At 38.8% G+C, this 18,424-nt stretch overlaps 1 protein-coding gene across 4 annotated transcripts in view; it reads right to left on the bottom strand.

Moving 5' to 3' along the window:
* sik3 (SIK family kinase 3) overlaps positions 1-18,424 on the bottom strand; it is a 317,323-nt gene that overhangs the window by 91,032 nt on the left and 207,867 nt on the right. For all 4 annotated transcript variants that reach the window (XM_078532694.1, XM_078532668.1, XM_078532686.1 and 1 more), the window contains exons 5-6: positions 5,009-5,133; positions 3,838-3,961 (exon numbers count right to left, since the gene is read on the bottom strand). In XM_078532694.1, coding sequence (XP_078388820.1) covers positions 3,838-3,961; positions 5,009-5,133 — 249 coding nt within the window. The remainder of the gene's footprint in view (positions 1-3,837; positions 3,962-5,008; positions 5,134-18,424) is intronic.

Here is an 18,424-nt window from a genome sequence, read left to right as displayed (position 1 = left end):
TGTTCAGATTAATGAAAAGTCTAATGCTATTACTGCCCCATGCTGCATTAATTTAGACTTCTCTGACTATATAATTTCCTTTGGAAACACTGACTGATGAATTTTCTTTGCATAATGTTGCCCATAGACATGTCCCTTTCTTCTCATATGATTGTAAAAACACTAATTTTAATGAATGTATATAATGAAAGGATTGATAAGCGTAACTGGATTTGTTTATTATTTGCAGCTTAAAATTGGCACAAATTCTATAAAATACTGCAGTTCATCACAGGCAAGGAATATAAATGGGCAATAGTTCAAAAGCTGGTATGCATATCAGTATATCGTCACCAGAGGAAAATACAACAGAATGGTCAGTGCAGTACCAGCAACCAAAGCCCAACTGAGGGGATCAAACAAAAGTTCCAATTGTTTTTCTTTCAGTTGAAGCCCAGCAATTAGACCTGTAATCTACTAACTGCCAATCTCTTGAACTATTATATTTTGAGTTTAGTAAATTTTGGGATTTGAAAAAATCCAGAAACCTTCTGCCCCAAATGGCTGAGTGGCACACCACATAATGCACTCACCATGAGTAAAATATTTTTGAATTTTTATGCAATATGTGATATTGAGTTTGAAATCAGAATATGGTATTTACAGCATTGATAATTTTCACAGGGTGATAATGGTAAGTGACATAATGCAAAATATCAAAGGATGTGTGACAACAGGACCTTAAGTGATAAGAACTGCAACTTAAAAAAACCATTGTACTCCATTTTGATCATCGATAAGTTTTCTCCAGCAACTAAAATACTTAAGTGGTCCTTTTCAGTACTTCTGCTTGTATTTTGAATTTCTTTACTAATATTATTTAATTTGACAAATATAAAGTTATTGTTAATTTATATTATAAAAGTTTTCAGGAAAATGCTTCAAAGCACTCAAGTATGTTTCTGTAATCCTAAAAGGACAAAACAATGGATTAAACAGATGTCAAAATTAACTGAAAACAGGTACTTCAGTGGAAAACTGTGGGACCAGAAGGCAAAATCTGTTTTTAAGTAAAATCAGTCAACTGCCCTGACACAAAAGTTCCCACTTGATGAACCATCTAATACTCTAATTGCCGTATTATTCAGTACCAATCAGTGTCAAATTGAGCCATTAAGTCATGCACTCCACTGCTTCCAATTAAACATTACTGACAGCTGGACTACAGGGAATCGGGTATAATAAGTGTTAACCACAAAGAATGGAAACATTGCCTTGGGAGATTAGTAACAATGACCTGTATTTTTAGACCAATTTACTGAATGTCAGATAATCCCTCATAGATTACTGTATAGTGTATTCAACACAGGAAAATAGCTTGTATATATTCTTGTTCATTAAAAATGACCTAAGAATTTTCAAATTGTGCAATTGCACACTTATTTAAGAAAATGTTTAAAAGCAGACATCATTTTCACTGTCCAGAAAAAAATCTACATTAAAGCCACTGCTTCCCATAATAAATGATGTTTTGTGGTAATGAAATTTGACACAACTTTAAGTGGCTTATAAATGCAGCCTACACGATTTTACCATTTTCATCTTAAGTAACACATGGACTGTTAAAACATTAAAACAAGAAGTAAACTTTCAAATCAAAAAGTTATTGAAAAATATTGCTGGAAATTATATTCATGTTTTAAAATATAAAAAGTGAACTGTATTTGTGCTGATAGTTTCTGTCATTATTGAACCTCCTCTTTTAATCCTCTTCTGAAGGCACTCACTGTTGTAGAACATTGTTCCACGTCACCAGCAATCCTCTCATTTTTAGTCCAAATGGACTTTCTTTACATGTAAGCTTGGACACAGGCGACTTAATCATTGGAGCCATCACAGCCAAGCCTATGCTGCCCTCAACCTATTCTTACACTGTTCAGCCATCCAACACTCCACCCCATATCTAATGTCCAATTCACCCCCCCCCGTTCCGCCCCAGTTTTTGATGTCCAAGTTGCCCAGCCCTCAATCTCTGATGTCCAACTCCTGCCCCTTATGTCTGTTGCCCAATTCCCTCACCTCCCAATTTCTTATGTCCCCCGCTCCCTCATGTCTGATGTCCAATGCACTCCCAAGATGTCAAACATCCAATTCCCACATTTGAAGGGTTCTGATGAAGAGTCATACGGACTCAAAATGTTAACTGTGTTCCTCTCTGCAGATGCTGCCAGACCTGCTGAGTTTTTCCAGCTATTTTTGTTTTTGATCCAGTTCCCACACCCCTCCCAGCCATGTCCAAATCACCTTCACCCTGTTCCCCAGATGCCCACCTGCCCGACAGACAGCCAGCCGCTCAATCCAACTGGCTGCAGCTGAGAAATCGATACAAGAAAATTTAAATCAGGCCCTACTGTTAGCTTCTGCAGAACCTCCGTACCTCCCGGGCACTAAATCTCGCACCCCATCTCACAGTTATTATCACGGCTATTGTCTACTCTGTGCCTCCTAGCAATCCATTCCATGGTAAAAAAATTAAAGCAGGATGTGTTTTAGGAATGCAGTCAGGCTGGCCCTGCCTTAGCTTACTTGGGAGAAGCACTGAGGTTAGTTGCTTCTCACTTTCCTCAAAGACACAGTAGTTGCACATGGGATTCATACTGAGTTTCTCTGTTGAAACCCAATGTTGTGCCAATTAAAAACAAATGCAGGCATGGGTTGCAACCAAGAGTAACACATCCGTGAGGCGTATTGGGTGTGGGAACAAAACGTGAAGTGATCCAACAACACACAAACATTTGTTGAAAACAAAGACCATGGGATGTCCACTATACAAATCAAATTGGTACTGAAAATGGATTGCATCTTTTCTAAATTCACAGTAACAGATTGAAATTACCATCCTGTGAGTTATGAGTAGTTTAAAATAAAAGTGCTAATGAGATTAAAGAAGCCTTCCAAATGTGCGATCTCTACACCTAGAAGGCCAAGGGTATCAGGCGCATGGGAATACCACCACAAGTTCCCCTTCAAGTGACTCACCATCTTGACTTGGAACTATATTGCTGTTCCTTCACTGTTGCTGGATCAAAATCCTGGAATACTCTCCTTAACAGCTCCATGGCTGTAACTACACCACATGGACACCAGCGGTTTAAGAAGTTGGCTCACCACCACCTTCTCAAGGGCAATTAGGAACTGGCAATAAATGCTGGCCTTGCCATTGATGCTCACATCCCAAGAATGAATACAAAAACCTTTAAAGAACTCTGAAGTTCACATTACAATCATGCATTGTTTGCCTTCTCTGATTAAACTAACTTTCCAGATTTTCACCCCCACAAAAACAATTACCTTCAAACTAGTGTTCATTAGAGAGATGTATAGCACAGTGAAAGTTATATCAAAAATCAAAACTACTTTTAAAATCCCAAGTGATCTACATAGGAACCAAACTAGTTCCTTAATGCTTATGTTTCCCTCAAAGACAACAAACTGAGAGGATATTTAAACTGAAAGATCACATGCCATAAAGCTTACATTATTCCCAACATTTGCAAAAATTACAAGGAATTCAGTAATAAATCACAGACATAAATACAAATAGACTAAAATGTACACTAGAATTTACTTTTGTATTGTAGCCTAGAAGAGGACCATGATAAAAACATAAATGCTTTAGATCACAACAGGTGCATTTTCAACTACTGTGGTCACATTTATCAAATCACTAAAACAATAATTTCTGAGCCAAACACTAAAGTTTAGCTTTGCTGTCTAAAATTTATATCTGTGAGGGTGCTATCAATGTTTCAGCGCTACTCTTATTACCACTGTTTCATGCAAAATGAAAGTTCTTACCTGTAGACATAAAGAATGGAATGCGGAATTTGCCACTCAGTACCCTGGCCCGCAGGTTCTGCAGTGTGCTGCCATCAAATGGTAGGGCCCCACACACCAGCACATATAGTACCACCCCCAAGCTCTGAAAGAAATAGTATGTGGCAATGAAATGGATCATGTTACCATGAATCACGCTTTCTTTTAATTGCTTATACTTTTCTTACCCTCTCCCTTCCCCAACTGCTAAACTCCAATTCGATAATGCAAAAGGAATTGCTGACCCCTCAGCAGCAATTTAATCAGTCTTACACTGTCAACTCAGCTGGCTGAATATCTCCATCTACGCAAGGATGAAATAGGTTTCACGTCTCACATCTTTAACAGAAGCGTTAGTGAATGGAAACAGCAATAGGAATATCAACATTTCTTGTTCTATGGAAGAAACTGATAGCTTGACAAATATTTTGTTCATGCACTGCACACTTAGAGATACTGTAAAACTTTAGTCCTATGTTCAAGATAGTATTGCCCATGATTTGATGGGTTTTACTTTCTCGCATAAAGTATATAATTTGTTCCATTTACTGTATTCTAAATGTATGAAATATATTGGTTTGGAATAGAGCAGCAAGGAGGCGGGGAGAAGGCTTCTGAACTTAACACACAAGAGCATAACATAAATTTCTTCAAAATTTACATCATAAGCTCCATTTGTCAATACAAATGGAAAACACTTCTTTCCTGGTTTATTTTGTAAAGCACTATTATCCTTCAATAGTAAAACATTGAAATAATTCATAGATTCGTAGAGGGGGATAAAAGCACAAGTTAACAACACAGCCTGCAAAAGGAAACCTGACAAATGCAGAAGTTACATTTTATAAGACTTTCCTAAGAATTTAGTATAATTTTATGACAACAGTTCATTATTTTGTAGCTTCTACTCTAGTGCAGTTAAAAATGAGGCATTCATTTAAATGCATTTCATAAATGCTCTTTCACTGACCAAGTCTGGTGTTGTCCAGCAGTAACAGCATTTAGACAAATGGGTGTCAAAATTTGGTGACCTTTTGAAAAAAATGCCAGTTTAACCATACAGATACAATTCTGGTTTGGGCAAAACAATAGTAAAATAAAAACTGTCAGAGGCACTTATGTAATAGAAGTTAAAGGGGCCTTTACAACTCACCCAAATATCTACTTTTGGACCATCATACTCTTTTCCTTCAAATAGCTCAGGAGCTGCATAAGGTGGGCTCCCACACCACGTTTTAAGCAATTGTCCTGGGGTAAAGATGTTACTGAATCCAAAGTCTGAAACACAATAATTGCCTTAATTTAGCAAATGTAAGTAATTGCAACATAAATAAAAATTTCAATTGTTTAGGTAACAATTTCACACATAAGATATAAAATACACATTTATTTTTTCAATTACGCCTGGTATTTTGCCAGTAATGGTTTTGCATTGATGTGCTGCAGAATGAAAGTATTCTGGTATTCATACTCTAGTTTGTTTACAACTTCAAATCAAAACCATCCCAATCTTATTGAGTGAAATTGAGTGGATACAGCAAGTAATTAGGAAAGCTAATAGAATGTTATTGTTTATTGCGAGAGGGACTGAATGCAAGAGTAGAGAGGTTATGCTTCAGTTATACACGGCATTGGTGAGACCACATCTGGAGTTCTGTGTACAGTATTGGTCTCCCTTTTTAAGGAAGAATGCAAATGCGTTGGAAGCAGTTCAGAGAAGGTTTACTAGACTAATACTTGGGATGGGCAGTCTGTCTTATGAGGAAAGGCTAGACAGGCTAGCCTTGTATTCACTGAAGTTTAGAAGAGTAAAAGGGGACTTGATTGAAACATATAAGATCCTGAGGGGACTTGACGGGGTGGATGTGGAAAGGATGTTTCCTTTTGTGGGAGAATCTAGAACTAGGGGTCACTGTTTAAAAATAAGGAGTCATCCATTTAAGGCAGAAATGAGGAAGTTTTTCTCTCAGAGGGTTGTGAGTCTTTGGAACTCTCTTCCTTAGAAGGCGGTGGAGACAGAATCTTTGGCCTGAACTTTCGCGTCGGCGATTTGGGGGCGGGACCTGCTCGCCGACGGAAAATTATGCGGAATGACGTCGGGAGGAACCCCTGACGTCATCCCGGTCCATTTAAATCTTTAGGAAGGCGGGCGGACAGCGAAATCAGCAGTCTGCGCGCCAACCTGTCAATGGCCAATTGAGGCCATTGACAGGATAATTAAGTTAATTAAAGACCCTGCCCGTCCAACCTTAAGGTTGGTGGGCAGGCCAGGAGCCTCAGCGGGCTTCTGAAAAAACATGAAACCTCATCCACTGGCTTCTGTGCTTCTTATTAACATGTTCCATCTTGTGTGACATTGTCACATGAGGGGGACATGTTAATAATTTTTTTATTTTTCTATTTTTAAAGTTTTTTTAGACTGTCAGTAATCTCCCTGAGCCAGCACTTAGTCTCAGGGAGATGTGTGCATGTGCGAAAGAGCGCACTTTGACAGTTGGGGAATCTCTCCCCACCCCGCACAGAAAGCGCATAGCGCTTCCCGTCGGACAGCCCGCTGGGTGGGCCTTAATTGGCCCGCCCACTCAAAATGGCAGCAGGCCCCGTTCCGGTGGCGGGGTCGGCTGCCCGCCCGCCGTCAAGCCGGTGGGGCCTGCCCGCCAACCTAGAGCAAAATTCTGCCCTTTGAATATTTTTAAAGTGGAGGTAGATAAGTTCTTGACAAGCAAGGGGGTGAAAGGTTATTGGGGGTAGGCAGGAATCTGGAGTTGAGGTTAAAATCAGATCAGCCATGATCTTATTGAATGGTAGAGCAGGCTCGAAGGGCCGAGTGGCCTACTCCTGCTCCTTGTTCATATGTTTGTATGAATTGATTACAAAGTAGTTATTTTCAGCTAAACTCTACAACAATGTGAAAAGTAAGATTGTAATCATTGGTCAGCTATCACTAATAAAGACAACGAAAGATAAAATAGTAGGGGGACAGTCGGCTAAGGCAGCAGGTGAGAAATTAACTTGAAGTCCCATATTTCAGCACAAAACCTGCCGTTCCTATCAATGCAAGGCATTTTTATATTTATCTTTAAGTGAAGTCTTCTTTGATTTTGCCTTGGTGTTTCTTAGTCTGAATTTTATTTTGAGAAGGGTATTTTGCTCTGCTCCATCTAATGAACTGAACAGTTCTGTCACCAACATGCCTTTAACTGGGAATTAGTAACTATTTATTAGCCTGATACTAGATTTTACTCACCGACAAGCCAACTGATATCAGTAGGCAGATTACTGCTAAGAAGTGATCTGGCTGGCCAGGCAGACAAGCATTAAACCAACGACAAAACCTTTGAATGAGCTCAATTCCATGAGTACAGAATTATATTTCAACTTAATTTGATCTACTCATACTCATAAGAACATGCTTAATGATGGAATTGAAGAGCTCATGCAGATTAATGCACACAGCACTGTCAATCTCCTATTTCAGCAAAGGACACACTAGAATAATTATCACCATGGACTGGCACACCGTAAAAAAGTAAAATGTCAAAACCATTTCTAGAATAATCTACTTTATCTATGCCCCTAAATAAAGTCATTTATCCCAATGTATCCACTAATCACTGCAGCTGTGTGAAAGCTCTAACAGAGAGCGGACTTTTAGCCAATTGTCACATTCTGTTCTTACCGTCTGCTTTCATTGACGGTACTCTGTTGAATTCCACCATCCATTCAAGCATGCTTTTTATCCCCTAATAACTTATTAAATAGAGCAAAGGTCATTCATCAGAACAGATTTTCTATGAGAACAGTGCACGGCAAGTGTTTTGCTGTATCTAACAGGGGCCCATTGTGTTGCAGTGCACAAAACCGTAATTCACTTCCAAGGGGAAATAGCTAATAAAAGGTGAAGACACTGGTGCATCTGAAGTACAAGAAAGTTTTTAAATGTTTGAAATGTTTAAAATGTGAAATGTTGATCAGAAATTTACACATACTTGCAAATTCTTTTTTCTTTTACTAAATCCCCAACATTCTTCAATGACAAATAGCATGAAATAAATGCAACTGATTCACTACTCAACCATTTCAAATTTCCTGGAGTAACATCATAGTGCAGACAATAAAGCATCAGGAAGCATGCAAAATAGCTCTGAATTTTACATGGTGGTTGTCTAAAATGGCCATCCCAATCAGAATGCCAAATTCAAAACCCTTCCCCAGTAAAAAATTCTTCCCAAAGGAATTCAGTTAGAGCAGTCAGGAGCCTGTGATGGAACCTGCTCAGGCATATAAAAAACATGGATATTGTTAAAAACAAAAAGCTAAAAGCTACTGCGGATGCTGGAAATCCAAAACAAAACAAAAACAGACTTGCTGAGTTTTTCCAGGTAATTCTGTTTTTGTTTTGTTTTGGATATTGTTAATGTCATTAACTAGCTAGAAAGTATGCTCAAGAATCATATGAAAAGACCTCTTCCTCATCAGCTTTACTTCCCTCCAAAAGACTACATTGGGACATCAATAGTCACTGTACTTCAAAAGTAATTCACTACACAAAGAGTTTGTAGACATTTCAATTAAATGGAGATACATAAATATGAGTATTAAATAAATTATTATACCACCAATCCCAAATTAACCTAAATTCAAAAGACAATTGAAACAGGGATTCATTCTTAAGGTGATAAGACTAGAGCCTGAGATTCAATCTACTGTATTATTTTACTCCACAGACAGAAACTCAGTTTGAACAAATCTTTATTCAATCCGCACTCTCTTCTCTGATGAAACATGTTTACAAGGCAACTTGAAGGGATCCAGTAGGATCTGCTTTGGCTAGTCAAGTGATGGATCCAAAGTCAGAGGCTTACAGGGGCAGGATTTTTCAGTTGGCATGCGGGGTCAGGCCCGACACGCCGACGCGTAAAATGACGCGTGATGACGTCGGGTGTGCGTCCCGACGTCATCGCGCTGTCTTGCGATGTTTCGATATGTAAACAGCCTATTAAGGTCATTAAGCAAATAATTATTGTAATTGTTAATGCTACCCGTCCAACCTTAAGGTTGGCGGGCAGGTGACGAGGCCAAGCAGCCTTCACATTTTTTTAGGCCCAAAGCTTTTATTAAATACATTTTTTAAATTTTCTACACGTAAAAACATGTCCAATCTCATGTGACACAGCCACGTGAGGGGACATGTTTAAATAAATTTTTAATCCATTTATTCATTAATTACAATAGCGATTCAATCTCCCTGAGGTAACTCTATGCGCTAAAGAGCGACTCTCCCTCCTCCCCCACTACAAGCACTACGGCTCGCGTCTTACGCTGGGAGGGCCTTAATTGGCCCGCCTGCGTAAAATGGCGGCATGGAGCCGATCGGCTCTGTGACTGCCCCCGCCCACTCCCACCGAGCCCACCCACCAACTGAAAAATTCTGGACACAGTCTTTGTCATACTGAACCCCATTTTCAAGCAATACCACACTGTTATTATGAAAATAAGAAGTTATCCTGTTACACAGCAGGGTTACATAATCTCATAGCTACAATGCAAGAACAGTGGATTCTCAGCTGGTTTTGACTATCATTTATAGTAATCCTAAGTGGCACTTCAAAGCAGGGAAAATACCACTCATAATTTCTGTTAAATCTCTTTATTATTTATTAAAGCTCTCTTTATTCACTTTAGAGGGAGAAAAATGGTGCACTAATCAGTCATGTTTTATTTACTGTGACAGTAACTATTAGATTCATCATTATAATTTAACACGTGTACAACTACTTATGTTTTGTAAGCATTATGTATATTATTACAGACAGCAGGGCGATTGATTTAAACAGCCTTGATTTCTCCTCTCACTACCTGCCCGTAAACAGAAAGACGTTTTGATATTTTATTTCCCCCGTTATAAGTGCTGGCTTAGTTTCCCCAACCCTTCAGTTTGGAGTGATTCATTTCTCTATTAATAACCCCAAAGTAAACTCGAGATAAGGTAAAATAAGAGAGTTGGTTTATTTTATGCACACACAAAACGCAGGAAGGAGTTTTGCAACATCCAAACCTTTTTGCACTCATACAATAAAAGGGGGATGAGGGAAAGAAAGAGGTACAGTGCAAGACCACAATAAAAATAAGAGTTATGGTTTCACGTGAGTCCAGAGTCCAGTAAGTCAATGTCCAGTGAAGGTTCTTTCAGATAGCTTTGTCTGGCCGAATTCATCATCTTGGTCCTAGGGATTCAGTTGCAGGTCGAATCCGTTGAAGGTGCAGCAAAGTATTCTTGTATCCTGGAAATTAATTCACTCTGTAGGCAAAATACTGGGTTCTTTCTGGAGATCAGACTTTGAGAGAGATGGAGGTCAGAGAGGCAGGCTGCTAGTCTGGAGTCCGGTCTTCTCTTCTGAAGTTAAACCGCAACTGAAGATGGAATCCAAAAGCTGTATAATTAAAGCAATTCAAACAGCTCATGTCTTGGTCATGTGCCAGGGTGGGTTCAGGTTGAGCTATTCAGCTAACAAAGCACCCTGGTTGCAACCCATTGTGTTTTGACCAGGTAACTGTAGAACCATTAAAACAATGTTGGAAATGGGGATCCCAATAGCTCTGCCTTTGTGCAGATGCCTCATCTACTAGCCCTTTGTGTTGGATTGGCTAGAATGTTTATACCATGCAACGTGTGTTACATTCCAAGAGTTTGATGAGTTAGCCTTTGTCCATATTTAAACTGCTCAGAAACTTCCAGAACTAACATTGTGGTCAGCTGCAGCCATTTTTATCAGCCCAGCCATTTGTCCATTTCTCTAAAAAAGTAATAAGTTTATAAAGTTGCCAGGATGATATAGATGTATATAGTTTTTCCTTCTTGTCTTCTGATCATGACAATATCAACATGTTGTATTTAAATATTAACCTGATTCAACATATGATCAGGGATGTCCAACATTTTGGAGCTAGGGCCTGGATACATGCATCAAAACCAATTAGTGGGCCAAAGATTTCTTTTGTGATTAGGATGCAAGATCATGCTATGCATCCATACCCCAAACTAAAAGTGAAACCTTGTGAGGACCCTATTCTCCTCTGTTCTCACTTTCCCCACCCATTCACAGTCTCCTTTGCAGCAAAATTTTTCTTGCTTCTATCTTTTAAATGCCCTTTTATAGACCATTGCATTTTTCTAGTTCTGTCTCCCGCTTTCTTCTTCCCTTTCCCTTGTAAATTCCAATGTCAACATTTATCATTGAAACTGTCTACAAAACTTCGTCACACTATTTAGGTCCAGAATTTGTTAAAACTATTTATCCTTCCTTCCTGTGTGCTCTGTCAGATCCTTGGTTCATTGTCTACTGATGCTTCAACCCGAGCCATTTTCTTGGCAGTTTATTTCAGTGGTGGTTTGCCATTTCCTTCCACTCTCAGGAGCAGAGCAAGGAGGCAGGTTCCAAGGCTACCTCAGCTAGAGCAGGAATCGAACCCACGCTGTTGGCATGAATGCTTACCTTCTAGCATTATATTTTGTTAGCTTTCTAATTATTTCTGTTAAAATTCAAAAAATATTATAAAGTATTTATATCTCATCCTAAATTTTAAAAATGCTATTTATTCTGTTTGCAATTTCAAATAAACTATTATTTTCTGAATTTTAACAGAAATACTTAGAAACCTAACAAAATATAAGGCTAGAAGGTGAGTGTCCAATTAATTAAGAGACAAAAAGAATAACAGCACATTCTGGAAAATTGAAATGATAAAAAAAACTGAAAAACCTGAACATGCATAGTGGATTTGCCAGAGTCTAAAAGCAAAAAAAAAGCACACTGCCAGCATTTTCTGTTTTAATCTCATTAATTAAAACTAGCTAGCTGATTTTCTTTGGACTGACCTATGCAGGTATAGACCTGAAAACACTTTAGTGTAATCCTCTCAAAGCACTACAGACGCACAGTATCCAATATCAATAAGCCTGCAGGCATTTTTTTTTATTTCAGCAATTACAATTCTGGATTTTATGTTATCTAAATTTTCTGCAAATCTATTAAATGAATCAGCTATGAGATAAAATTCCATGAGTGATTCTTTTTAAGTGACAAGGAAAAGGATTCATTTCAGATTAATTATGCCCAGCCTTTTCAATGTGGTGCAAATTTAACTGGAAATAATCACTGCACAAAGTTAAAATCGCACAACAAAAATCATTTACAAGCTAGAGCCCATAATAGCAAGGGAGTTAAAAGCAAGCTTTGGTCAATGTATAGATTTTGCCAATGGATTACTAGATAATTTTTTAATATAACTCAAACACTTTTTCAGCTGCCACCCACCTCTGCGTTCTAAGATGACCTTGTACTCTGGTGTCCTGTAATGTGTACCATTGATAATCCATTAGCTGCAATAAAGGGGAACTGGATTCATATGAATTACTACATAATACCCAAAAGTACGAAGGAAAAAGCGAATGCTCACTGTTAATCCCCATAATATTATATTACCATGTTGCATGCAAAAGCTTGGATAAAATGCAACCTTGTACTATATGCTGAATTTCCTTTATCAATGTACTATGCATAAGAACAGCTACTGGAGGAAACTTAAGTCAATCACAACAGGGACAATTCAGATGAACAGAGATCTAAAAAGATCAAAATAAGCTCATGCATCAACTTACTTACAATAACAGTACACTGTTGTTTTGTGGCAACTAAAAATGGTTTTAACATCCCATTGTACCTTGCAGAATAGCTTCCTCTGCTTTCACACATTTGACATGTAAAAACATAAGAACGTAAGAAATAGGAGAAGTAGACCATACAATCCCTCAAGCCTGTTCCGCTATCCAGTAAGAGCATGGCTGAATTTCTACATCAACTCAATTTTCCTGCCTTATTCCCTTATCTCTTGACTTCCTTAGTGGCAAAAAAATCTGTTGATCTCAGTCATGAATATATTTCTCAACCGAGCATCCACAGCCCTCTGGGATAGAGAATTCCAAAGATTCTCAAGCCTCCGAGTGAAGAATTTCTCTTCCTCTCAGTCCTAAATGGTCGATCCCTTATTCTGAGACTTTGGGCAGAAATTTCCCCTTGGTGGGCGGGCGGGCAGCCGACCCCCGCTGCCGAAATGGGACCCGCCGCCATTTTCAGTGGGCGGGCCAATTAAGGCCCGCCCAGCGGCCTGCCCGATGGGAAATGCTATGCGCTTCCTGTGCCGGCCGGAGGGGGGGGTGAGGGAATCCCCAACTGACAAAGTGCAATCTTTCGCGCATGCGCGCGATAGAGCGCACTGCTCCCTGAGACTAAGTGTTGTCTCAGGGAGATTAGTGACAGGTTAAAAAAACTCTAAAAATAGAAAAATAAAAGCATTATTAACATGTCCCCCACGTGTGACAACTTCACACGAAATGGGACATGTTAATAAGAAGCACTGAAACTTTATTAAAGTTTTTAAACACGAACATGAAACTTCATCCCACCTGTGCATGAGGTTTCATATTTTATCAGAAGCCCGCTGGGGCTCCTGGCCTGCCTGCCAGCCTTAAGGTTGGATGGGCAGGGTCTTTAATGATCTTAATTATCCTGTCAATGGCCTCAATTGGCCATTGACAGGTTGGCGGGTGGACAGCTGATTTCGCTGTCCGCCCACCTTCCTAAAAATTTAAATGGACAGGGATGACATCGGGGGTTCCTCCCGACGTCATTCCGCATCATTTTCCGGTCGGCGAGCGGGCCCTGCCCCCAAATCGTCGACAGGAAAATTCTAGCCTTTGACTCCAATTCTGGACTCTGCAGCCAGGGAAAAGAGTCTCCCAGCATTTACCCTGTCAAGCGCTCTAAGAATTTTATACATTTCAATAAGATCACTTCTCACTCTTCTAAACTCTATTTTACTCTATCTCTCCTCATTGATTCTTGGGATGATATGGCTGTCCAATCCACTGAACCTTCGTTGCACACCTGCTAAGGCTTCCTTCCTTCCTTAGGTAAGAAGACCAAAACCATATGCAGTACTCAAAGCCCTATATAATTACAGCAAGGCTTCCTTACTCTTTTTCTCCAACCGCCCCCCCACCTTACAAAAATTCAACATGATTTTAATCATCCAAAGTCACATCAGTTGTTACTCTCTACTATCCTACTGCTTTCTTGACAATACAACATAAGAAATTTCTTTATGCTATTAAGCTCTAATATACTTAGATTCAGACTCACATCTATATAACTGAAATACTCTTATTAAGACTTCAGCTAAATAAATTTGATCGTATTGGTGATTTCTGTTAGTAGCTGGTGTGCCTCAAGTGATATTTTCACACCTGACTAATAATTAAACTGACACAGACTGCTCCTCTTGCATTTAAACAGGCTGACAAATCTGTCTCATCTGTGATCATTTAGCAGAATTTTCCAAATGATTTTTGCACTGAGCAACAAACAGACGTGTGACATGTGAGCTCTTTTACTGCTAACAACATCAATGTTTCAAGCTAATTAGCTGAACACCCCACTCAAATCCTTTGAGGGCTCCAGTGCTCAGCCTGTATAAAATTTCAGATTTTGAAAGCATAGCACAGTGCAAACCAAATGCAACCGTGATAAAACCAGGTCTGTGCCTATCATTCCCAACATAGTTCCAAACAGGGAAGGGAAGAAGAAAAATAAAAATAAAATGGTTATTCTTGGGGCATTCTCAAGGATCTGTAACTCACCATTTAGTGAAAGCAAAGGTGTTGCACCTCTCTTGTCCCTATCATTAGCTGCACATATTTCCCTCATTGTATTTGAGAACCGTTATAGCAAATAGAAAGAAAAACACTTCAACAGAAATACATGGAAAATTGCAAAGACTACACGGTATCAAAAGTTAATCTAATCTGCAAAGATCAAAAACTTGTGTCTTGTTGAAGTCATATGAATAATTGTAATGAAATATTTTGATTAAATGTGTCCTTATATTTTTTAAAATTTTGTCAAATATTATCTACTATTAATTTAATTTGGTTTTTCTTTTGTGCTGAACTTTGACATACATTATGTTACGAATGTGCGACTTTATACGAGGGTTATGTTTTAAACTGTTTCTCTAATTTAAGGTAAAAACAGCATGTCCTAGAACGGGGGATCGTGAAATCATGCTGAACTCTTCCCAGGGGGACAGGCTCATGTGATTTGGTTGCCATGGGGAAAGAGGCTTAGGTCAATAACAACAGAAAATCAAGTTTTAATTTTCACATCTTGACACAAAAGAGAAGAAGCTGGTCTTTCTGGGAATACTCTCTTCAAAGAGATCTGGCAGAGAAAAATACTGTTTTGTGTTGGCTGCCAAGCAGAATGCTGGAGGGTACGTGTTCTCTGAAGAGATGGGGCTTATAGAGATTTAAGGATCATTGAGCTGCCAGAAGTTACCATGCTGCTAGTAGTCAGTTTGAGGTTACTCAGAAGGCTGAGTGAAGGGACTTTCAAAGGATGCTGGAAGACTCGCCCTGGGGTGGCAGGGAAAAAAGAGCCTTTTGAAAATCTAGGGGGAGTGTGGGACTTAATATGTAAGGTTAAATATCTGCTGAATGTGACATAACATATAAATGGGTTGTAAAGTATTTTCAATTCAGTTAATGGGGAAGTACTTTCACTGTAGTTTGGGGATATTAGTTGCCTATTAATATTTAGTCCATGCTGATTTTAGTTTGTTTATTACAGTAAAAGTCTTAAAACTGAAATTTTGTCCTGCAATTCTTTCCATTGGTCGCTGGGCAATGCATATATATATATTTTTTTAAGAAGTTATCAGTCTCCATGGGGATGGTAACAAATAGCCTAGATTTAGTGGTCAACGGCAAAGTGACGGTGCTTGCCACTTGCCACAAAAAAAAACTGCCCAGAAAGCTATAGCGATCTCTGTGGCATGGATTTCAACTTTCTCAGTTAATTTTATTTTGCTGCCGATTATATGGGATCTCTAGTATCACGCAACTAATGTAATCAAACAGGCTTTGCAGCCAATCACACTGAAGAACTCTCAAACATCAAATCAGGAGGTAACAATCACTGGTTATCCTTCACTTTTTAATAATTTTACAGAGGGTCAAAGAAAATTGGGGCATACCCATGGGATTAAAATAGAAGGTGAAATATCATAAGCAATTTTTTCAAAAGATCTTTATTATTTTAAAAATCTTCTGAACTTGACATTCCATAAATGTAAGTTTAGTTTTTCAGGGCCAGAGAATTTGTTCATGAGTAATGTTGACTTAGTTACACTTCATTCAGCAAGGTATAACTTTTTCAAAGGTTTTCGCAATAAGATTAAAAGCCTAAAAGCGGAAGTTCAAGTCAGGTCAGTGATTTCTAATTGATTTCCACTGGCAAGGAACATTAACAGTGCACCCTGTGGAGGAGTGTGGAATTACTTACAGCAACTTCTGGATTTCTGCATTTAACAGTGCATGTGTTAACATCAGAAATTGCTGTCAGTTTCACAGAATAATGAGAGCACAAAATCTGGGTCATTGAAACTTGTCAAAGCAATCACAACAGTGCACAGGGTTATGAAAAAGACACAGTATTGTTTCCACTCCTCCAAGCAACACTTCATTTCACCCATCTGATCTAATCTTAGTTCTCAGAAATCAATGCTTTGAAAAGATTTCCACTAAAAACTCCAAGGTCCAAAGCCCATCATCTAATTGCTAAATTGTAAACTACATGCATGCAGGACTGGATTTCTCAAGGAACTATGCCTTGAGTGTTTGTTAAAATCTTCTTTATTTAAATAGTTTGCTTCAGACTTAAGTTATTTGCTTCTCTATCGCACCACACACCAATCTCCTTGGAGTGAAGAGGGAGATTATCTATTCCTAAATGTATGCAACCTGTTTCTGTTTCGACTACTACAAGGAAACAAACACAATGAGTGAAGTTAGGGTCCCATCAATTTTCCTTTCATTCCTTCCAGAAAGATTTCAAAGTAATCATTCAGGTTAATCACAAGTAAGTTGTGCCTTTGGGTGGTTCACTATACTTTCCTATGGCACAATATTTGGTACAATCACACTGTCTACATCAGTGTTTGATCCTATAAGGCAATCTGCTATATTGAATTTTCTTCTGTGCACTAGTTTTGGTGCTACAGAGTCCTTGGAGCCTTCACATGATAACCCAACTTAACATCTATTTTCCCTACAGAAGTAACATGCTGTCTATTGTACTTTGCCTTCCGTTGATTTCTTCTGCTCCCTGTACTGTACATTTATATTAAGCAACTCTTTCTTCCCACAGCTGTCAGCATTACCAAAAGATTCATTATGCTGGGTAAAGCATGACTTGTTTGTAACTAAACCAAACCATTCATCATTCCATTATGTTGCAATCGCATTGCAATGCCTGTATGCTTTAACCTCTTTAGCTGGCCTTTTGCACAAACTTTAGCAGTAAAATTCTTCTATACTTTAATCTTTTAAAGGTGATGGTATTTTTATAATTGAAGAGCATGCAAACTAAAAAAAAACTCTCAAATAACACTGTGAATGAAGGGTCATTTTGTGGCTCTACGCAACTTTTTTCTCCAATTTTATAATAGGCACGGGTAATTTATAGCAACATTTTGACAGATGTCATATCATATTGAAAATGCATATTTTTATTGTTGCACAAGGATTACCATTTCCAAATGGTTAAGCTTTATACAACGTGCCCGCAGGCCTTAATACCAAAAAATGTAATTCATCACAATAAGATAGTAGTTTAATCTGAAGTAAGAAAAAAGCCATGTGATATTATATTAAACCATGGCATTCCTTTATCATCTTACTCAGTTTATGTCACTGAAAGCTTTTAGTCAGATGTGGTGGTGGGAGGACCTTTTCTACAGAAAATTGATACTACAAATTTCAATCAAATCCATAGGTCTAACAGCCATTATACAAGTATTTCTGCAGGTTCTATCCCTCCCTTCCAGAATGTGAAAGTTCTGGACCACACGCATTAAACCTCCAAAACTTTTCAATTATGTAAAATCTCACGTACCTGTTCGTCCATGAAAGGAGGGTGCATGAATACCAGGCTTGATATTAGTCAAACCATGAGACCATAAGACGTAGGAGCAGAAGTAGGCCATTCGGCCCATCGAGTCTGCTCCACCATTCAATGAGATCATGGTTGATCTGATAGTCCTCAACTCCACTTTCCTGCCTTGTCCCCATAACCCTTGATTCCCTTACTGATTAAAAATCTGTCTATCTCAGCCTTGAATATACTTAACGGCCCAGCCTCTACAGCCCTCTGCGGTAATGAATTCCACAGATTGACTATCCTCTGAGAGAAGAAATTCCTCCTCATCTCTGTTTTAAATGGGCGACCCCTTACTCTGCAATTATGCCCTCTGGTCCTAGGCTCTCCCACAAGGGGAAACCTCTCAGCATTTACCCTGCTAAGCCCCCTAAGAATCTTATATATTTCAGTAAAGTCGCCTCTCATTCTTCTAAACTACAATGAGTACAGGCCCAACCTACTCAACTTCTCCTCATAAGAAAATCCCTCCATACCTGGGATCAACCTAGTGAACCTTCTCCGGACTGCCTCCA

This window comes from Cetorhinus maximus, chromosome 2, assembly GCF_964194155.1.
Source record: "Cetorhinus maximus chromosome 2, sCetMax3.hap1.1, whole genome shotgun sequence".
In the NCBI taxonomy this organism is placed as follows: Eukaryota; Metazoa; Chordata; class Chondrichthyes; order Lamniformes; family Cetorhinidae; genus Cetorhinus; species Cetorhinus maximus.
This window is presented reverse-complemented; position numbering and strand designations above follow the sequence as displayed.